The 20,141-nt window shown below is 41.6% G+C and overlaps 1 protein-coding gene across 5 annotated transcripts in view; it reads right to left on the reverse strand.

The window, feature by feature from the left end:
* Positions 1-20,141, reverse strand: part of HMGCLL1 (3-hydroxy-3-methylglutaryl-CoA lyase like 1) — a 99,222-nt gene that overhangs the window by 78,677 nt on the left and 404 nt on the right. The window contains exon 1 of one of the 5 annotated variants that reach the window (XM_061622991.1): positions 19,782-20,131. The exons of the other annotated variants lie outside the window; for them this stretch is intronic. Coding sequence (XP_061478975.1) covers positions 19,782-19,790 — 9 coding nt within the window. The 5' untranslated portion in view covers positions 19,791-20,131. Of the gene's footprint in view, positions 1-19,781; positions 20,132-20,141 lie in introns of those variants that run through there. 5 annotated transcript variants of the gene reach the window in all.

Raw genomic sequence — 20,141 nt, forward strand, 5'->3', positions numbered from 1 at the left:
TCCTTGCTTTCACTCTTCATGTCTGTTCTGTTTGTACATTTGTAAATAAATATTACAGGCACACCATAATGCAAATATCAGAAACACTAGAACTTGCTGGAAGCCCTTCTTGGCAATAGCACTCCAGTTGTGGAACACTCTCTCCTCTGAGATTCAGCTGGTGCCCACTTTGTCTCTTTTTTTGGCGAAGGACTTTCCTCTTCTACAAAGCATTCTGAATAGGTTGTATATGTGCCTGCAATGTATATGACATATATGTGGTAACATACCCATATAAAGTGTGATATTTAAGAGACAGCTTGGTGATTGTGATTTTGATTGCATTTTATTTTCTGCGTTTACTGACTTGTATTTTAAATTATTGTGACCTGCCCCAAGATCACTTGTGATGTGGGGTAGGATATAAATACTGTAAATAATTGTTTTAAAGCTCTAGTACTTTCTCATCCAAAGGAACCTTAAGGTTATATCCAGTTAGGGTTACCAGATGTCTGGTTTTTGGCTGGATACTCTGGCTTTTGGCTGGATACTCTGGCTTTTGGGGGTCCTCCCTAGGTCTCCGGGTGAGTCAGCTTAATCTCCAGACTCTCAGCTTTCATTTTTTTAAAAAAATAAGTTTCTAAGTGGTCTGGTTCTCGAGATAAACACCAAAATGTCAGCCGCCCCACCTGCAACTTCCGTGAAATGATCTCTTAGCTGCCTGCTCTAACCCCCCCTTTCAGGTTTGTAGCCAATAAGTGAAGTCAGGGTGGTGATTGACAAGGGATTTCTGGGCCTCCAGGCAGTCCTTAGACTCCATTGCAAACATAGAAAATGATTGTTTTTTCCTTTTTATCTGAAAATCTCATAAACTGAGTAAGTATATGCCTTTCAGCAGTACCAAAAATCTTTTTTTCTCTTGTGTTCACAAGTCAAACAAATTTAATTTTTTCTGGGCTGTTGAAGATGGCAGTGTTTTGAAAACCTTCCCAATATGAAGCTTTCATCCAATACTTGCTTTTCTGGGAATAAAGCTGCTATGCTAATCCGACATACCTGGAGTAAACCCCATTGAATTCCTTTGGAGTAGACATGGTTAGGATTGTGCTGTAAATTAATGGGACTTTTGAGTGAACATAGTAAAGAACGGTGTTTGTGTTGTAAATCTTTCTCCCTCCAATCCTATTTCTTAAAGCAAATAGGCAGGGTTTATATAGATATCACTGCTTTTATTTTTTAGGAAACTAATACTGATTTTATTTTATTTTTAAAATGTTCTGCAATGACCAACTCATTTGGAGAATAAACTATGGGCGTCTATGTATTTTTACATCTCCAGTATGTGTGCATATATGGAGTCTTCCCAACAACCCTGTGAGGTAGGATTGCCGATTGGAAACCAAGGCAGCTCACAACAAGAAATAAATCCCTTTAAAACCCAATAACCATAAAAAGTATAAATAGTTGCAGAACAGCTGAAAGTGACATGATTCTGAATTTTGGATTGGGCGAGTGTTCCTTATCACTTGAGGCTGCAATTCTGTGCACTCTTCCTTGTTTGAGTAAGCCCCATTGAATACATTGGGACTTGCTTCTGAGAAAACAAACATAGGATTGCACTACAAATATCTTTACAGGTTGGGTAATAAGTATCTTTGATAGTAATGCATATATAAATATTTCTTCATTTAAAGCACATGTCTTCCCCTAAAGAATCCTGGGAAGTGTAGTTTCCCCCTCACAATTACTGTTCCCACTACCCTTAACAAACTACAGTTCCCATGATTCTGTGGTGGGATTCATGTGCTTCACATGTGTGTTTAATGTGCTTTAAATGAATGATGTGGATCTGCTGTAGGTATGCTGTGCATTCATTAGTGAATTGAAAAGAACAATTTTAAAATACACTTTTTTAAAACAGGGGAAGGGCAATAGCTCAGTGGCAGGGCATATGCTTTGCATGCAAAGGTCCAAAATTCAATTTCTGGAAAAGACTATTGGCTGAAATCTTGGAGAGCCAATGCTACTCACTACTGAGCTAGATGGTATCAAATGGCCTGACGGTATAACGTAGATTTCTTTGTTCCTAAAAGTCGAAAGAGACCCAAGGGCCACAGTGACTCTGAAATGTATTTCAGTATTTTATTTACAACATTTATATACCACTTTATGGTAAAAAATCTCAAAGCAGTTTACAGAAGGAATCTAAACAATAAAATTATTGGCAAAAACAGTTAAAGACAGGTATTTAAAAACATTGAAAATAATAAAACCAACAATGAGTTAAAAACAGATAAAAAAACACAATAGCTTATACCTACCTGGGTAGGCTTGCCTAAACAAAAATGTTTTTAGCAGGTGCTGAAAAGAGTACAATGAAAGTGTCTGCCTAATGTCAATAGGCAGGGAGTTGCAAAGCGTAGGTGCTGCCACACTAAAGGACTGATTTCTTACAAGAGGAGAAAAAGTACTACGTGGCACCCGTAGCATGGAAAGCACACCTTGAACTTGGCCTGGTAACAAATCGGCAACCAGTGTAGAGGTATTATATGCTGACAGGATCTCACTTTTATCAGCAATCGTGCCACAGCATTCTGCACTAACTGCAACCCCCAGGTCAGGTTGTGCTGCATGGGAATTTCTGTGACCTTGGTTGACTGGCTGCCATGATTTTTTTAGTTTTGGTTTTCAGTTAGGAATCCTGACTGGTTGTAGGATGTTTAAAGCACATTGAACATACATTTGAAGCACATTAATACCAACACAGAATCATGGGAACTGTAGTTTGTTAAGGGTGGTGGGAACTATAACTATGATGGGGAAACTACACTTCCTAGGTTTCTTTGGGGGAACTTTAAATGCAAGTTAGATGTGCTTTAAATGTATTGTGTGGATTTGCATTACTTCATCAACTTTGCCTGCATATAAATCATTTTAATTGAATTTTAAAACGGAAATAAGCTACAAAGTTTACTGGGTGACCATGGGCTATGCACCATGTCTCAGTCTAATCTGTCCCTCATGGTGAAAACAACAAAGGGGGACCATGACCACCCCAAGGAAGAAGGCACACTTAATATATAGAATAATAATTTCTAAGTAATAATTTAATTATATTAATTATAGTATGAAATCAGATACATATCAAGACATAGTATGAAGAAATATTTACATAATCATGAATGTCAAAGATGTTTATTATTTACACAACCAGTAAAGATATTTATAATGCAATCCTATGCATGTTTACTCAGAAGCAAGTCACAATGTATTCAATGGGACTTACTAAAACAGGGAACCATGCACAGGTCTACAATTCAATGATAAGGAACTTCACTCACCCAATCCAAAATTCAGAATCATGCCAGTTTAAGCTGTTTTGCAACTGTTTTATATTTGTTTTATGGTTATTGGATTTTAAATGGCTTCTTCCAACCCTATCTCACAGGGTTGTTGGAAATAGTCCATATACACACACACATTGGAGATGTAAGAATACATACACCCTATATAATAGTTTATTGTCAAAGCCAGTTGGCCATTGCAGAACATTTTTTAAAAGAAGTATTAGTTTCCTGCCAAATAAAAGCAGTGACACCTAGGTAAGCCCTGCCTAACTGCTTTAAAAAAAAAGGATCGAAGGGAGAGAGATAGTTTTAGAACACGATCCTTTGCTATGTTCACTCAACAGTTCCATTGATTTTCAGCACAATCCTAACCATGTCTGCTCAAAAGTAAGTCCTACTGAATTCAATGGGGTTAACTCCCAGGTATGTTGAATTAGCACTACAGCTTTTCTTCCAGAAAAGCTTCATACTGGAAAGGTTTTCAAAACACGTTATGAATAAGACAAATAAACTGCCCCCTTCAACAGTCCAGTAAAATTTAAACTTGTTTGACTCCTTAATTAGAAAAGTATAACACTGCAGCATGTACACTTTTTAAAACTTCTGTTCAAAAATTATTTGAAAGATAAAATGTATAATATGCCATTTTTGCAAGTTCTTAAAAAACCTACATGTACACTTTTATAATTATAACTAAAATTGTTTACTGTGTATGGCCACTAAGATCCTGCTGTGATCTTCTGTTGTAGTGCAATCCTATGCATGTTTACTCAGAAGCAAGTCCGAATCCTGTACAAAGTAGTCTTTATGCTGCTGAAAGCAGTATATTTACTGAATTTACCTGATGTGAGACAAGCAGGAAAAGGAAACTGTTCTCAGAACTTGAAATGGGATTTTGGTATTGCCACAAAAATCAAAAAATCAATCACAACCTTCTCTTCACTTATTGGCTAAAACCCTGAAAGGCCAGGGATTAGAGCAGCCGGTACTAACAGAAGTTGCCGGGGGGGGGGAGCTGACATTTGATTTATATCTTTTGAACCAGACCACCTAGATACTTAATTTTTTTTAAAAAATGAAAGCTAAAAGTCCAGAGATTAAGGTGACTCACCCAGAGAAGACACCCAAAAACTGGAGTCTCCAGTCAAAAAACAGAGACCTGGCAATCCTAAAACACTCTCTCTCTGCTTCTGCTACCACATTTAAGCAAGAGAGAAAAGCAGTACCGAGGCTGATGATGTTGTTTGCCAAATATTTTCATGGAAACATTTCCCTCCACTTACCTCTGATTATAAATTGATGAGAACAGAAGTTTATAATAGAAAATGCCAGTAACCTTTAATCATGGAATTATAGCCTTCTTTAAATTCCCCCCAAGTGTAAGCAAATGAAGCAAACAAACCTGAGACACACACATGCATACACAAATAAGCATATACAGCTGCCTGCTACTAACTTCCTTGAATGTGAGAGCTGGAATTCAAAGAAACTACCAGAAGATCTACCTCATGGGGAAGGACCACAGCTCAGTGGTAGAGCATCTGTTTTGCATACACAAGGTTTCATTCAATCCTGGCATTGCCAGGTAGGCCTGGGAATGTCACCTGCAGAGCAGTTGCCATATAAATAATACTGAGCTAGATGGGCCAATATCTGACTTGGTGTAAGGCAGCTTCCAATGTTACCAAGTTCCTTGCCCATCATGGCTTGTAAGATCAAGCCAGGAGGAATTGGCTTGGTGGGCCCAGGGAGTGGTTAATGCTTCATTGCAGGAGTAGTAGTGTGCTCCCTTCATAAGAGGTCCTCCTTGGACTCTGAGGTATTAGATGACTACTGCCCTGTTGTGAATATCCCTTTCCTGGGCAAAGTGATTGAGAATGATGGGCAACCAGCAGCATATGTGCCTGGATAAAGCACATTTCTGTCTGGCTTCAGCAATGAAACAGCATTGGTTACCTGGGTTACCTTTATTGGGAGAAAAAATGGAGGGAGTGTTACTCTGACTTTGGTGTTCTTATGGAGCAGCTCTAGGAGTTTGGAGTCAGGGACATTGGGTTACAGTGGTTCTGATTCTACCTGCAGATCCACTCTCTGACAGTACTGTTATGGGACTTCTACTCGGCTCCCCACAGGGTTCCCTATTGTCCCCAAGCGATTTACCATCTGTATAAAATTGCTGAGAGGTGTCACTTGGGGATTTGGAGTGTGGTGTCACTAGTATGCAGATGACACACCACTTGACACAGGAGAGGCTAAGCAAGTGCTGGACTAATGTTTGGAGGCAGTGATGAACTGGACAAGTGCTGATAAACTAAACCCCAACAACAGACAGGTGCTTTGGTAGGTGAGATGGTCTCTTCTAGATAAAGTTGTTGAAATAACAGGTGAGTAGCTTTTGGGTACTCCTTGATCCTCTGCTGTTGGGAGAGGCTCAAGTGGCTTCAGCAGCAAGGAGTGCTTATTTCACCAGCTACAGCCATTCCTCAGCTACAGCCATTCCTAGACTAGGATAGCTTGGTTCTAGTAAGCTCATGGCTGGACTGTCACAATGTGATACCCTTGAAGATGGTCTGGAAGCGGCTGCTAGTGCAGAGTGAAGCTTCCAGGCTGTTGTGGGGCACCAAGATGTTATCATGAATCACCATTCCTCAAAGAACTGCATTGGCTGTGATTGAGTCCATCTCAAGATCTTGGTAACACTACACTGCTTAGGGCTTAAAGGAGCACCTCTTGTGATACTTGCCAACCTGGATCTTGAGGTGTGCAAGTGAGGTCCTGCTCATGGTTCCATCGAAGAGTATAGCCTACTATGCAGTTTCATAAGATAGGCCCTTCTCTGTGATGGTGCCCTGACTGTGGAATTCCCTCCCTGTGGATGTATATTTCTCTCTCTCCCACCCCACACTGGTGACTTTCAGGCATCAACTGAAGATGTATTTCAAATGTATTTGGGAAAGGGTCACAGCTCAGAGGCATAGCATCAGCTTTGCATGCAGAAGGACCCAAGTTCAATCCCCGGAATCTCCAGGTAGGGCTGGGACAGAACCCTGCCTGAAACCCTGGAGAGCCACTCTCAGTCAGTGTAGGCAGTACTGAACTAGATGGACCAAAGGTCTGATTCAGTATAAGGCAGCTTCTGTGTTTCTATGTATTTTTCATCTGCTGTGCTATGGTATTGGTTTTAAGGTATTTTATTAATTTATTTATTATTTGATTTATATCCTGCCCTTCCTCTCAGCAGGAGCCCAGGGCGGCAAGGTATGCAATTTTAAATGTTTCCATTATTGTTTTGTGATTCGTTATGCTTTAAATCACCCTGACCTCCTATGGGAAGGAGGGTGATATTGAAATACGGAGCAGGAGGAGGAGGAGGAAAGTCCTAGGGAGTATTTTTGAAAGGAGGAGAATATACATTTGAGGATATAAACTGAACAGATAGCAAGTAGTCAGCCTGAGAATGAAAACATGATGGAAAATATAAAGGAATAAAATGGTTCCAAAGATCTAAGACTTTCCGCAACCTAAAATTAAAACCATACTTTTTTCAGGACATCTAATGCTAATAAACAGATTACCAGAAGTAATATTGGCTTCTAAAATCCATTAGAACAAAACACTTCTGAAATAATAGAATGTTCCAAGGGATATTTGCCAATCTGAAAACTACTTAATTTGGAAAATTAAAGTCCTCCAAGGACTGAAACTCATCAGGAATGTGTCCATAAGAGGAAGCAGATTTTCCTCTGATGTTTAGATCTTGGCTTATCTCTGTTTCACTTTCTCATGTACCAAACAAAACCTTCTGCAGACCTTCTAAGGGCAGGCTCACACATTAGTATTATTTGTTTAGGTGTACATCTAAAATGTGTACCCTAAAAATGTAACGTGTGTGCCATTAGGATGTGTTATAGAGCTGAGTCAAAGTGTTCAAAAGATATTTTTTCTGAGAAAATGTCTAGATTTTTATTTTTCCTGCTTCCCCTCACCCCCATCCCCAGGTCACCTTGCAGAATTTTCTCTAAATTCTCCACTATTTTTCTGCGGTGGCCACCATTTCCCCACATGTTGTTTCCACAAAGCAATGCTAGATCTGGGGCATTGTGGCAGATACAAAATGGTGGTATCAAACTAAATGGGATTTAAAAAAAAATTAAATAATATAGCAATGATTTAATAATATAAATTTATAACACAAATGTAAATGTAAATAATAACAAACACACTTAACCTAAAATATCTTATCTCAATACAGAGAATTCAGATGCATTTCAACCCAAAAAGTCTTCTTCAGTGGTCACTAACGTTTGAATACATAAATACAAATTATGAATTCAAAAATATTTCAAACAATCAAACTTAATTATTTAAAATATCTACATAAATCAAAAGTAACAACACCTGTGAATGAAAAAGGTTGTGGTTAAAAATAATGTACATTAACTAAAAATGATGCTTATATTGCATTTTTTAAAAATTACCCAATTAAGCTAATTCTAATTATCCTTCTTATTGGGACAAAAAGTTGCCCCATGTATCCATGAATACATCCAGACTGATTCTGAGGCAAAGCTGTGAGCTGTCCTTCAGGACACAAAATGGCGACCAGGCTGGCAACATAGTTGCTGCTGCAAGAGAAACAGACATAAAAAGAGCCTGCTGGATCAGGCCAGTTGCCCATCTAGTTCATTATCCTGTTCTCACAGTAGCCAGCCAGATCCCTATGGAAAGCCAAAAGCAGGACCCGAGCACAACAGCACTCTCCCCACTTGTGATTCCCAACAACTGGCATTCAGAGGCACATTGCCTTCAACCTTGGAGGCAGAGCATAGCCGTAACGGCTAGTAGCCATTGACAGCTTTATCCTCCATGAATTTGTCTCCATGAATTTCTTTTAAAGCCATCCAAGTTGGTAGCCATCACTGACTCTTGTGGCAGCAAATTCCATAGTTTAACTATGTGCTGTTAGACAGACAGACAGACATTGGGATAAAAGAGAGCTGTGCCAATGATGAGCTCCACTCCCATGAAACTATAAGAGAATTTTTCCTCCCACATATAGCATGTAGAATTTAAGGGGTGTTCACAAACAGGTCAGGATTGGCTTCAGGTCCTTGTAAAGTATATTATTGGTGGCATAAGCCATATTTGCTGCCCGAAAGTGTGTGAAATGGCCCTATGCCTCTAAAAATCAGAAACTTTAACTAGTACCAGCCAAGTATACAGTAGTTAGGGTTATGATTCCAAGAAATTCAATATTAACAAATGTTCTCATCCTGTACACTTTTTTCTAAAATTAATAATTTCTATGAAAAATCAATTAAAATATACAAACAAATTTGAGTTAGCTACCACAAGATACTATGGTGGCTACCAACCTGGACCGCTTTGAAATGGAATAAGGCAAATCAATGGTGGGTAAGGCTATCAATGGCTACTAGTCATTACCTCCAGTATCAGAGAGAACAAGAAGCAGAAAAATGCTGTTGCGCTCATGTCCTGCTTGTGGACTTCCTAAAGAAATCTGGTTGGTCACTGTGAGAACTGAATACTGGACTAGCTATACCTTTGGCCTGATCCAAAAGGGCTCTACTAATGTTTTATGAATTGGAGAAACTTTCATTTTGTTTCTCCAATCTGTTTCTCCCGAAAGGGACTGCTGAAACTGACATGAAAGATTGCACTGCAATTTTTCAATTTTTCTGTATAGCAAATTTACACACATTGTTTCATGCATATTGATACACCCAAGGGAACACTCTGTAGTGAGAGGGGATCTTACATCTGCTGCTCTGAAAGCAACCATCACATCCAAAGCTCAACATTAGCTCAAAGGTCTGCAAAGAGTCTGCAATAAACCATTGGAATTTGATACTTTTTCCAGGAAACATTCTGTAAGGAGTGAGGATGTTGGAATACTCTTAAAGTGACAAGACATGCATCCCCTTCAAGTGCTAATTGTTTCAAAGAGCAACCACATTGTTACAGGGCATTTGTGCCACACTGCTCCCAAAGCTGCATAACTTCCTCAGCCCCAACATTCCTGCATTGAGTGTGACCATCTGCAAGTGGGAAGCCTACATACATAGCCCGCTACACATATAGGCTTCCATGGGATTGTGCTCCAAAAGCTGTCCAATCCGAAGCATAAAGCAATAGAAAGCTTACAGAATTTCACTCCTTTTCCAATTGCTTATAACATGGGGAGCCTCTGTCCAACCTGTCTGCAACTTGGAAGGTCTGATGTGCCTTTTGGCACTAGTACAGCACCTGAAATTATCGTGCAATTTGGAAGGGAAACCTCAAACTTATACACATCAGGAGTCATGCCGGATCCCCCTTGGAGTCAATGTAGAAACAAAACAAATGAAACAATAAAGGAGAAACAAAATGAATGAGATAATAAGGAATGGAAAATGAAATGAATAGACCTGCTAAAAGAAAATGAACATTTTTCTCTTACACTTCCTTAGAAACATATTCTCCACGCCAACCCAATGTAGACCTGCAACCTTATATCCGCTTGTGACTTTATTTTTATTTATTTGTTTATTGCAACTATGTCAGTTGCTGTACCTTTTTCTACTAAACTGAAAGATTTCCAATCCCTACTCACTGCAAAAGCTATATACATCTGCCCACCCGACATTTCTATCTTTGTAACCAAAAGCTTAAATTTTTCAACAGACATTTCTTGTATTAAAACGTTGACATTGAAGAAGATTCAGTAAGGCAGACTGAAGCAATGATGTGCACCATATTTTATGTAGGGGCTCTGCCAACTTTATGGCAATCCTGTCCCATCGGCTAGTTTTTGGGGAAATTGTAATAGTGGTTTTACTGACATTACAAGGGGGAGCGCCACAATGAGGGGGGAAATAGTGCCCACCCTAAGCTTTAGCAAATCAGAAGAGGAAAACACAAAACATATAGTTGTATCTCAGGGATGTGTCAGAAAGTGTGGCTTCCTGGTTAATGTCGGATCACTGGAGCAAACATAATGTTGTTCACCCATAAGACTGCTAGTTATACAGCAGGGGTGGGGACCTTCCGGCCCATAGCACAGATGCCAGTTTGACCTGCAAAGCCATTTTTCTCAAACTACACCCATCTGTCCCACACCTGACATTACATGGGCTGGCACTGCAGTTATTAATACCCCTTGCACTGCAGTTCCCAAGTGTCCAACAACCTCCTGGCTATTGGGTACTTGGGAAGCACTGCACAAGGGACTTTGGCATGTGGGTGGGACAACCCACCTGTCAATTGGCTGATGTCATGATGTCAAGTGATCGACAGTTGGGTTGTCCCACCCTCCTGTCACAGTTGGCCCTCAGGGGTGGGGGACAGAGAGCAATCCAAGCCAAAAAGGTTTCCCCATTCCTGCTACAAAGGGAAAAATAACTCTTTCAGGGCCAACCCTAATAGTACCCAAAGTGATCCAACTTCCTCAAGTGGCAGATGCTTAGGGCAGTGGCAGCAGACCACCACCAGCAGCCATTCCCCCTGAAACTACCATCTATTTCCTTCTGCTGGAGAACAGAACTGTTTGCGCCATGCACCTTGTCCCACCCCCCCTAAACCACCTTGAGGCCATTGCCACAAGATTCAACTGCTAGTTCACTGTATGTGGGGTGTGGTGAGCACCATCTTGTCCTTTGCCTCAGAGAGCAAAATGTCTTTGCCCCAAAGCTCTGGCCACATTCTATGCAGGGGATTTCCTGAATCAGCAGGGTATTGATAGACGGTCTTTGAGGAGCCTTCCAAATCTATGATTTGATTTTATAATTTGCATGGAATGTGGGATGGGGGAATTGCCTTTTCAGGTGACAACTGTGCACACACACTGAGCTTGCGGAAGGAGAGAAGGGTCACACATTGCTCCCATCCCTGCCCTCTGTATTCAGTAGAAGATCTGAACTCAGCGTATGCACGAGCATGCACACACAGAGATCCAGAAGTCCAGCTATCCATGGTATTTGTTTTATTGATCCATGGTATTGCTTTACAGTATTGCTTTGATCAGTTGAAAATGTTTGGTCTGGTTAAATAGCTTGACGTGAATTTAACGGTCATAGGTGATGGAACAGACACAGACATGTGTCAATAAGGAAAATAAGAAAAGGGGAGTTCTCCTGACATGCTTGAGCAACTTTTGTGGTCAGAACTGCTCAAAATGTAAGAACAGAAAGGAAAGTTAGACTGTTTCTGATTTTCAGGTGAAAACTGCTAGAGAACAAATAGGAGATTTGGGATGTCCAGGTGATTATCCATGAGATACACAGGGGTCTGGCCAATCACATATTCATGTTTTATGGCATTACCTTATTTAGTGTAGACCATGGGAGGAAATACTGGATATGAGAAGTGGCCTAGGACTAGAAGGGGTGCCTCTCCTCTTGACTGCCATCCAGAGGAAGTGGGCCCATCTCCCAGGGATACTGATATGTGGGGATGCTGACATGCTAAGATGCTAAATGAGTACTGTTGAATGAATATGAACGTGTCATAATTTTCATTCTGTAAAGAGAAACTATGTAAAAATAAAGCTAGCTGTGTTAATCCTTTTACTATTCTGTGAACTGGAATTCCTTGGAGCAAAGCAAGATTCACCTTCTCATGAGACTTAAGAGTCCCATCTTGTGGACAATGGTCTAGAAGGAGCTATTGTTTATAGGGCATTGATAAGCAATTGGTAATTAACATATAATAATCTGACTTAATAATCAGGGACCTCTGGTAAATGGTGCTTGTGCAGCAATTGTATAGCTCTTCAATAGAAGAGATGAAATAAAACCACATCTGAAAAATGGATTTCTTTTTGCATCCACATTATCCTTGAACACATAGTAATATACATCAGTTGTATTAATACTGGCCTGAAAGCTGTTTCACCCATTACAATTTTAGCCATGGAGATGCATGCTTGTGAATGAAGGTATGCATTTTGCAATATGTGAATAGTTACTGATTAAAGTGTGTGTGGGGTTTTATGGTACAATATACATCCCCAGAAGCAGGTATTACATTCAAGATTCAGTTATTAGGTGAAACAAAAACCCAACCCACTTCGTGTGGCCAATTTTACATTGCAAAATAATGAATATTTACAAATGAAGTTGTAATATGAGAAGTAGCAATCAGTTACAATTTGTCTGACAGCTCTCTGACACTGGAGGCATTCAAGAGGCAGCTGGACAGCCATCTGTTGGGAATGCTTTGATTTGGATTCCTGCATTGAGCAGGGGGTTGGACTTGATGGCCTTATAGGCCCCTTCCAACTCTACTATTCTATGATTCTATGATTCTATGATTCTCTGTTTTCAAGGTTCTTATTGTTTGTCAAAAGAACATGGGCATCAGAAACTCTCCAGACCTGGATGAGAAGTTGCTATATTAAAGGATTCCCCCTCTTCCCAGCATCTCTATATGCAAGTTCCACACAAGAAGTTATGAAAGAAAGACACAAAAATGACAAGCTTGTCTACAGTCTGATAACTAGATGAAATTGCATCAATGAAACAAAAGACAGTTGCCTTACGTTATAAGCTACAGGGAAATTCAAACATTCTTATGAACACACTTCAAGCAATACACTAGACTCCTATGGCAGGAGAGGGCAGAAGCTACAGTGGGATCTACTGGAGCATCTCTGGGTGGTCTGCAGTACATCAGAAAGGATAACTAAAATTAGGCTGCTAAATGGAAGAACGCCTGGGAGAAAACTAGGAATGGCTTTGTGTGTGAAAAGACTTTGAGCTCACTTGTGGGCTGATATGACCCCCTCTGTCTTAATTCTAAGCACGTCTGTTCTTTTTAAGCAACTCTTTGACACTTGGATCCACCTAGACAAAAACAAAGTAATTCTCTAAGGCTGAGGTTTGCCCACCCCTGTCCTACAGCATTTGCATTCAAGGCCCCTCCAGAGATAGCTATCTTATATTTATATAACACTCAAAGTTCATTCTATAGTAATTCTGAGATGCTCCCTTAGCACCCAGTACTTGTAGCAATTACTTCTTCTTAAACTACATCCGTATCATTGTGAAACTTCATTCTACATGAAAATACAACTAGTAAAATCTTTTAAAACTGTTTCAGGCTTAAACAACATGCAGCCATTTACACTACACCCAAGTTTTGTCCCAGGTTCAGCTGTGATATAATCAGTCCCTCATTTTATTTTGACTGTGGCTACCCTTTGGCTTGGTTCTGCTCTTCTCTTTAGCCTCCTGTTTGATTACGCTGCTTTTTTATTTTATTTTATTTTTGCATACCTTCATTCTCATCTTTCAGAAATTCAGTCCTTAAAGTATCCTTGGAACCATATATTGGACATTTTAACACAGGGCTATATATGCAGAAAGTGAATGAACAATTACCTTCCTTTGCTTCCTTGCCAAGTTTCAGCTTGATTTGGTTTATGAAATTGGTGGCAAAATGCTGGTACTAATTATGTTCCCATTAGAGCATGTCAGAGCATCAGCTCCTAACAACATCTTTCCCCCATGATGCCTAGGCACTAACTTGCGAGAGACCAGCTGTGCACAGCCCCAGGCCTTCTCAGGAGGGCTAGGATTGTTCCCTTACACTGGAAGTATTTCCAGTTGCTTTAACTTGAACTGATGATCTTTAAGTATCTATGCTGTTAGCTTAATTTCAAAAAACCTATCTTTTTAAAACTCACTTCCAAATGTTTACAATCATTAAAATCATTTCAGTAACTCACCCTGCTTCTGTCAGCTATGCGAGAGTGGAAGAATTCTGCAGGGTGTATATATATAATTCCTAAGATGAATCCTGTATTACAGATGTCCTGAAGACAGCAATGCACAATCCTGAAGATTATCTTCTATATACAAGGGCCCTTAAAAATAACTTCTGCAACCTTTTCACAGGGCCCGGTCTATAATACGTTATATGGGTTATCACAGTTGCGGGAAAGGGAACAAAAGGAAAGCAAGATACTACGGAATTATATCCTCCTCCAATATCCAAAAATATAAATGGTGAAGGACACAAGATGCTCCCACAAGATGCAGTAATGGCCACCAGCTTGGACGGCTTTAAAAGAAGATTAGACAAATTCATGGAGGACAGGGCTATCAATGGCTACTAGCCATGATGGCTGTGCTCTGCCACCCTAGTCAGAGGCAGCATGCTTCTGAAAACCAGTTGCCGGAAGCCTCAGGAGGGGAGAGTGTTCTTGCACTCGGGTCCTGCTCGCGGGCTTCCCCCAGGCACCTGGTTGACCACTGTGAGAACAGGATGCTGGACTAGATGGGCCACTGGCCTGATCCAGCAGGCTCTTCTTATGTTCTTATGTTCTTATGACAAAGATGAGAAGTGAAAGCAGCAACATTCACATATTATCCACTCCTCTGGATGCCTCATCTGAGGGACGTTCAGAGGGCGGTGACAAGGGAGAAGGCCTTTTCAGATGTGGCTCCCCATTTGTGGAATGCTGTTCTCAGTGAGGTCTGTCAGGTGCCATTATTAATATTCTTTAGGCACCAGGTAAAAAATTATCTCTTCTCCTAGACATTTGACAGATTAAGATGATTTGCTGGATGATATGTTTTGCTTCCAACCTTTTTTTGCTGCTGTTTTGCTGGGTCTGCTCTATGGATATATTTTTTATTGTACTGTATTGTTCTTTTTTTCTTGTTCTTTTTGACGTTAGGTTCTGCTTTATGTTTTTAAAGCGTTGTAAGTCATTTATAGACTTTTTACATAACAAGTGACTAAATAAAAAGAAACAAACAATGTTCTGTACCTAATTTACTAAATTCACTTTGTTCAGGGTCTCCTCAAACATGGATCAGACCCTGATATCTAGTTATAAATTCTGTTATATCAATATTTACCAATATAGGTATCTCATATTATTTACTTTATCACTTACTTCCACCTTTCCATTTTGTTGCATGTTAAGGTCAGTATTTTATCTTTTCTCCTCCTGACACACTAAAGCAGAGGCGGGGAACCTCAGGCACAGGGGTCAAATATGGCCCTCCAGGCGTCTCTGTCTGGCCCTTGGAACTCTCCCCAGGGCACATCCCACACTGGCCCTGCTTCACACCCAAGTGTTTTTGCCTGGCTGGAATATGCCCTTGAACTCTGATAATGCATCATGTTTGTCTGGATGGAGGATAGAGAGGGCTGTGTGAAAGTGTGTGTAGAAACGACCCTACTGTACAAAGGTGAAATTCACATTCATTGCTCTACTCACTTTTGCCTCTGGCCCCTTCCACCACTGGCATGTGGCCCTCAGAAGGTTGCCCATAAGGGAATATGGCCATTGGGCTAAAAAAGTTTCCATACCCCTGCACTAAGTCACTGATAGTTCTTCCAGATTCCTCTGTTTCCCTAAGGATTTCCCTTTCCCTTCCATCAAAGTCCTCAAGTGCATGAGTCTACATAATGTTCTAGTTAAGACGTTTTAAATGTTTCTCCTGAAGCCCATAGACACTACTGTTCTCTTACCACCCGATATTATTATTTATGTGAACCATCTGTGGGCAGAGCCACCCAAATGGAGAAGAAACTCTGCAAGCAGGGCCAGATTAAGACATGCTGAGGCCCGAAGCCATGTCAAGATTCAGAGGCCCCATACCGTAAAAAATAAAGAGGAAAATAAAGTAGTGGGAAAATGGTGGGGAGAGGATTAGCGGAAATGATGCCTGGTGTGGAATGGGACTTTAGAATGTGTTGGTAGGCTAGCTCCTCATTATCTCTTCTTGAGGTCTGAGGTGAGGTTGGGCAACCTGTGGATGATGCAAGTAGTCCAGCAGCCCTGGACAGGAAGTTGATGGGGTTGGGTGTGGACTGGGATGGGGATGCCAGGGTTCAGAATTCGGGTTTTATAAAGGTTATTTAAGCCAAAGCAATTTCAATTATAATAAAACTTCTTAGTTATCTTAGTTAACATATTTAGAGGCCCCTCATAATGTGAGGTTCTAAGTCATGGGTTACTTGGTTTGTTCCTAAATCCGACACTGTCTGTGAAGTGCAGTTTCATGGCAGTGCAACTTCTGACAACCTTTGAATGAATAAAATTGTGTTCTTTTTATCTTTCACCCAAAAAGTATTGCTTTGCCATACTAAGGAGGTTTGCCATACCAAGGAGATTTGCCATACCAAGGAGGTTTGCAAAACTACTGTGACATCCTATGCAACAATCAAAAGACAGGGTTGTCCACCTCTGTTTGGCTTCCCACTTGAAACTTCTTCAATCTCCCTCACTTAATTTTATTATTTATTTATTGCTGATATAGCTCTTGTGCTGTCACTAAATTAGTAGAGACATTCCCATCAGCTTTGAAACATCCCCATCCTGATCCTGAAGCCTACAAGCTGGTTTGCACATAACGCTGAGCCACACTATAGCTTAGCATGAATGCACAAGCTCCAGGAGAGTAGATCACAGCTGTTTTGCTCCTCTCACCCTTCTGCTGCTGTGAAGTAAGCCATGGTTTGTGGTTTGTCTTCCTCCAGAAACCATGAGCTATCATCAAGGTTTGTTCTTAAGTTCACAGCTAATGGCTTTTCTGGAGGAGACAAACCATGAGCCTGGGTATGGACAATACACTAAGCCAACCATGACTTAGCTCACAGCAGCACAGCAGCAGAAGGCCCAGAGGAGGAGCACAGCACCCATGATTGCCTCTCCAGGAACCCTCACACTTGTACATTCACTCTAAGCCATGGTTTAGCATTTTGTACAAAACATTTTAGTGTGTGGAAATCAATTGGGTTTTTTTAATTCATAAAGAATGTTTAAACAGCTTACAACAATCATATATACAAAATAGAATCACATAAAATTTAAAATGTTATGTGTCAGCTTTTTGTTGGCTCTGGTGCCATAGCATTAAAGCAGGGTCAATGCTGGAGCAAAAGGATGGGATGCTCCAGCTTTAGGAACCAAATGTCCAGTCCTGGGCTTTGCTGGTAATGCACAAGAGAGTACTGCATGATGCTCTAAAATGTGCCAGCTGTCATAAAGCACATCCCTAAAGTGGGATTTCCTCAGTATTTTATCCAAGTTTTTTTAAAAAAAGAAATCATTGACATTCTCTATATTTACATTCAGAAAGCCAGAGATGAGTCAAGATTTTGTTCTGAATTCATTGAGGCCGCATCCACACCATGTATTTGATGAACTATTATACCACTTTAACAGTCATAATAATCCCCTCCAAAGAATCCTGGGAACTGTAGTGTGTTAAGGGTGCTCAGAGTTGTTAGGAGACCCCTATTTTCCCTCACAGAGCTACAATTCCCAGAGTTCCATGGGAAGAGGGATAGTTTGTTAAACCATTCTGGTAACTGTAGCTCAGAGCGGGGAATAGGGGTCTCAGCACCCTTAACAAATGACAATTCCCAGGATTCTTTGAGGGAAACCATGACTACTAAATGATGTAACAGTGCTTCAAATGCATAGTACGGATATGGCCTGGGTGCCAAACATTTGCATTTCACTCTTTACATTTAGGTCAACCCCTCCAAATAATCCATGATGATGTTTTGAATGCAGTCTTCCGCTAATCACTGTCCAATAATTGCTTTACAAGTCAACATCTGGATGACTGATCTCTCATGCTCCCAGAAGTGTCTGCTTTCTCAGTCCTGTTTCAAACTACTGCCTAAATATTTAATGCTTGTATCTAAGAGTTTCAAATACATACTCTAATCCTGCATTTGAAATCACTGTCATATGCACATTTCTATTGATCATCAAAATATACTCCGCAACTGGAAGGGGAGGGCAAACATACTTTCAATACCTCATTTGCCCAAATCCTGACAATAGAGGATTTTCACTTTCAGGGAGATCAAAGGCAACCATATACCCACCAAGTTTCCTGCAATACGTTCATGCATTCCCTTCATATGGAGGGCCACAGGCCTCAAATCTGAAGAGAGCGTCCCAAAAGAGGTGCTGCTAAGGATGTGTCAAGGTCTCCTCTGAAGCCTTCTGAAGTGCAGCTACTGTGTATTACATTACTCAGCCAGGAGACAAAAGTCTACCCTTCTGCAATCACTGCAGTGCAAGGCACTGTGTTTATTATGCACCTTCTCTGCACGCCACATTTTGATTGGTCATGCAGTATGGCAAATGACCATTTTCCGTGCGGTTATGCTTATTTCTTGCTTACTCAAATCTCTCCCTTGGGAAACTGAATACATTCCACATGAAGCCATGCTGTACGGTAGCCATCTTACCCCCACCCCCCTTTAATTTTTTTGTCCTGCCCTCACAATCTGGATTAGAATGACTGTGGCCAGCTAATTCTTTCCATCTAGCCTTTCCCAGCCTGATGCCCTCCAGGTGTTGTTGGACTACAACTTCCACCATCCCTGACAATTGGCCATGCTAACTGAGGCTGATGGGAACTGGAGTCCAACAACATTCAGAGGGCCACAAGTTCCCCATCCCTGACCCATAAAGTGAGTGGATGCATGCAGCATTTCCTGCTGCTGCCTCTGCTTGCTTGCTCAGCCTCCAGTGGCTTGCTCATGTAGCCTCTCTCTCTGTCTCTCTCCAGGTGGCAAAGCAATGAGGATCTGGGCAATTCCAGTCTTTGCCCAGAGAGACTGGCAACTGAGCTGGTGGACACAGGCAGCTAGGAGCAACTTGCACCTTTGTTCGCTCTCTCCCACTGGGTGGCACAGCAAGAAACTGCCACACCCCCAAGGCAGCAAGTGCACTGCCCAGAGGGAGAATGCAGCCAAGTGAATGGAGCTGGTGGTCCTCTAACTTCAGAACATAGCTAGCTGCCTTATAGTGAGTCAGACCACTGGTCCACGCAGCTTACAACTGACAATAATTGCCACAGGCTTTCCAGGGTTTCAGACAAGGGTCTTACCCAGCTCTAGCTGCAGATGCTGGGGACTGAACCTAGGACCTTTTGTCTGTGTTGTAGCACTGAACTATGACCATGCTTGCCTACCCCCTCTCTCTACCCGGGCAGTGATGGATATTGGGAGAGGACAGGTGAGTGACTGAGGGGAAGCAGTGGCAGCTGCCTACTCTCTCTCTCTCTCTCCCTTTGGCCGGTACAGCAATCGAGATTAGATCCAGCAGGGGGTGGGCTCCCTCCCAGTGGTCAAGTGATCGACTTTTGGGAGGCAGCAGCTGCTCCTTATCATAGTCACACACTCACCCACCAGAGCAGTGATGATGGCAACCAGACACCTCTACTCACCTGCCGACTCCCTCTGGACAGCAATGCCGGGCTCAATGCCCACTGCTTCCCACAAATAGGAATCAAGTAGAGGCAGGCACTGGCAGCACCAAGCAGCTGGCAATTCTGCTCCTCCAACCAGAGGGAGAGACAAGTGTGCAGAGATGGCTGGTCCTTGCCACCCCACCCCACCCTCCCTCCCTCTCTCTCTCTCTCTCCCTCTCTCTGGGTGGTGTGGTGCAATTGAAAGTGCAGATATGCTACTTGCCTGCTTCATTCCACTGGTGGTGATGCTGGGCCTTATTTTCACTGCCACCTAGAGGGAAAAAGCAGGTGCCCAGCAACCTTTGACAGGTGAGAAAGTGAGGGAGCAGCACCTTTCCTGAGGGAAGGGGGGAATGAAGAGAGGTACTGGAGAGGAGGTGCTGCCTCAAAGAGGCGAATAAGAGGACGCCCCACACATCTGAAGGGGAGGTTCACACCTTGCAAGGGTTCTTCCATTGGCAGTGGTGGTGGCTGATCAGCAACAGGTCAGGGATCACCCTCAGATGGGTCTCCCTAAGATCCCTAAGAGTAGGGGGGCAGCAGCGGTCACCCTACAGTGTAACCCCTAACACCATCCCTGGCC

The sequence above is a fragment of the Rhineura floridana genome, chromosome 4 (assembly GCF_030035675.1).
Source record: "Rhineura floridana isolate rRhiFlo1 chromosome 4, rRhiFlo1.hap2, whole genome shotgun sequence".
Classification (NCBI taxonomy): domain Eukaryota; kingdom Metazoa; phylum Chordata; class Lepidosauria; order Squamata; family Rhineuridae; genus Rhineura; species Rhineura floridana.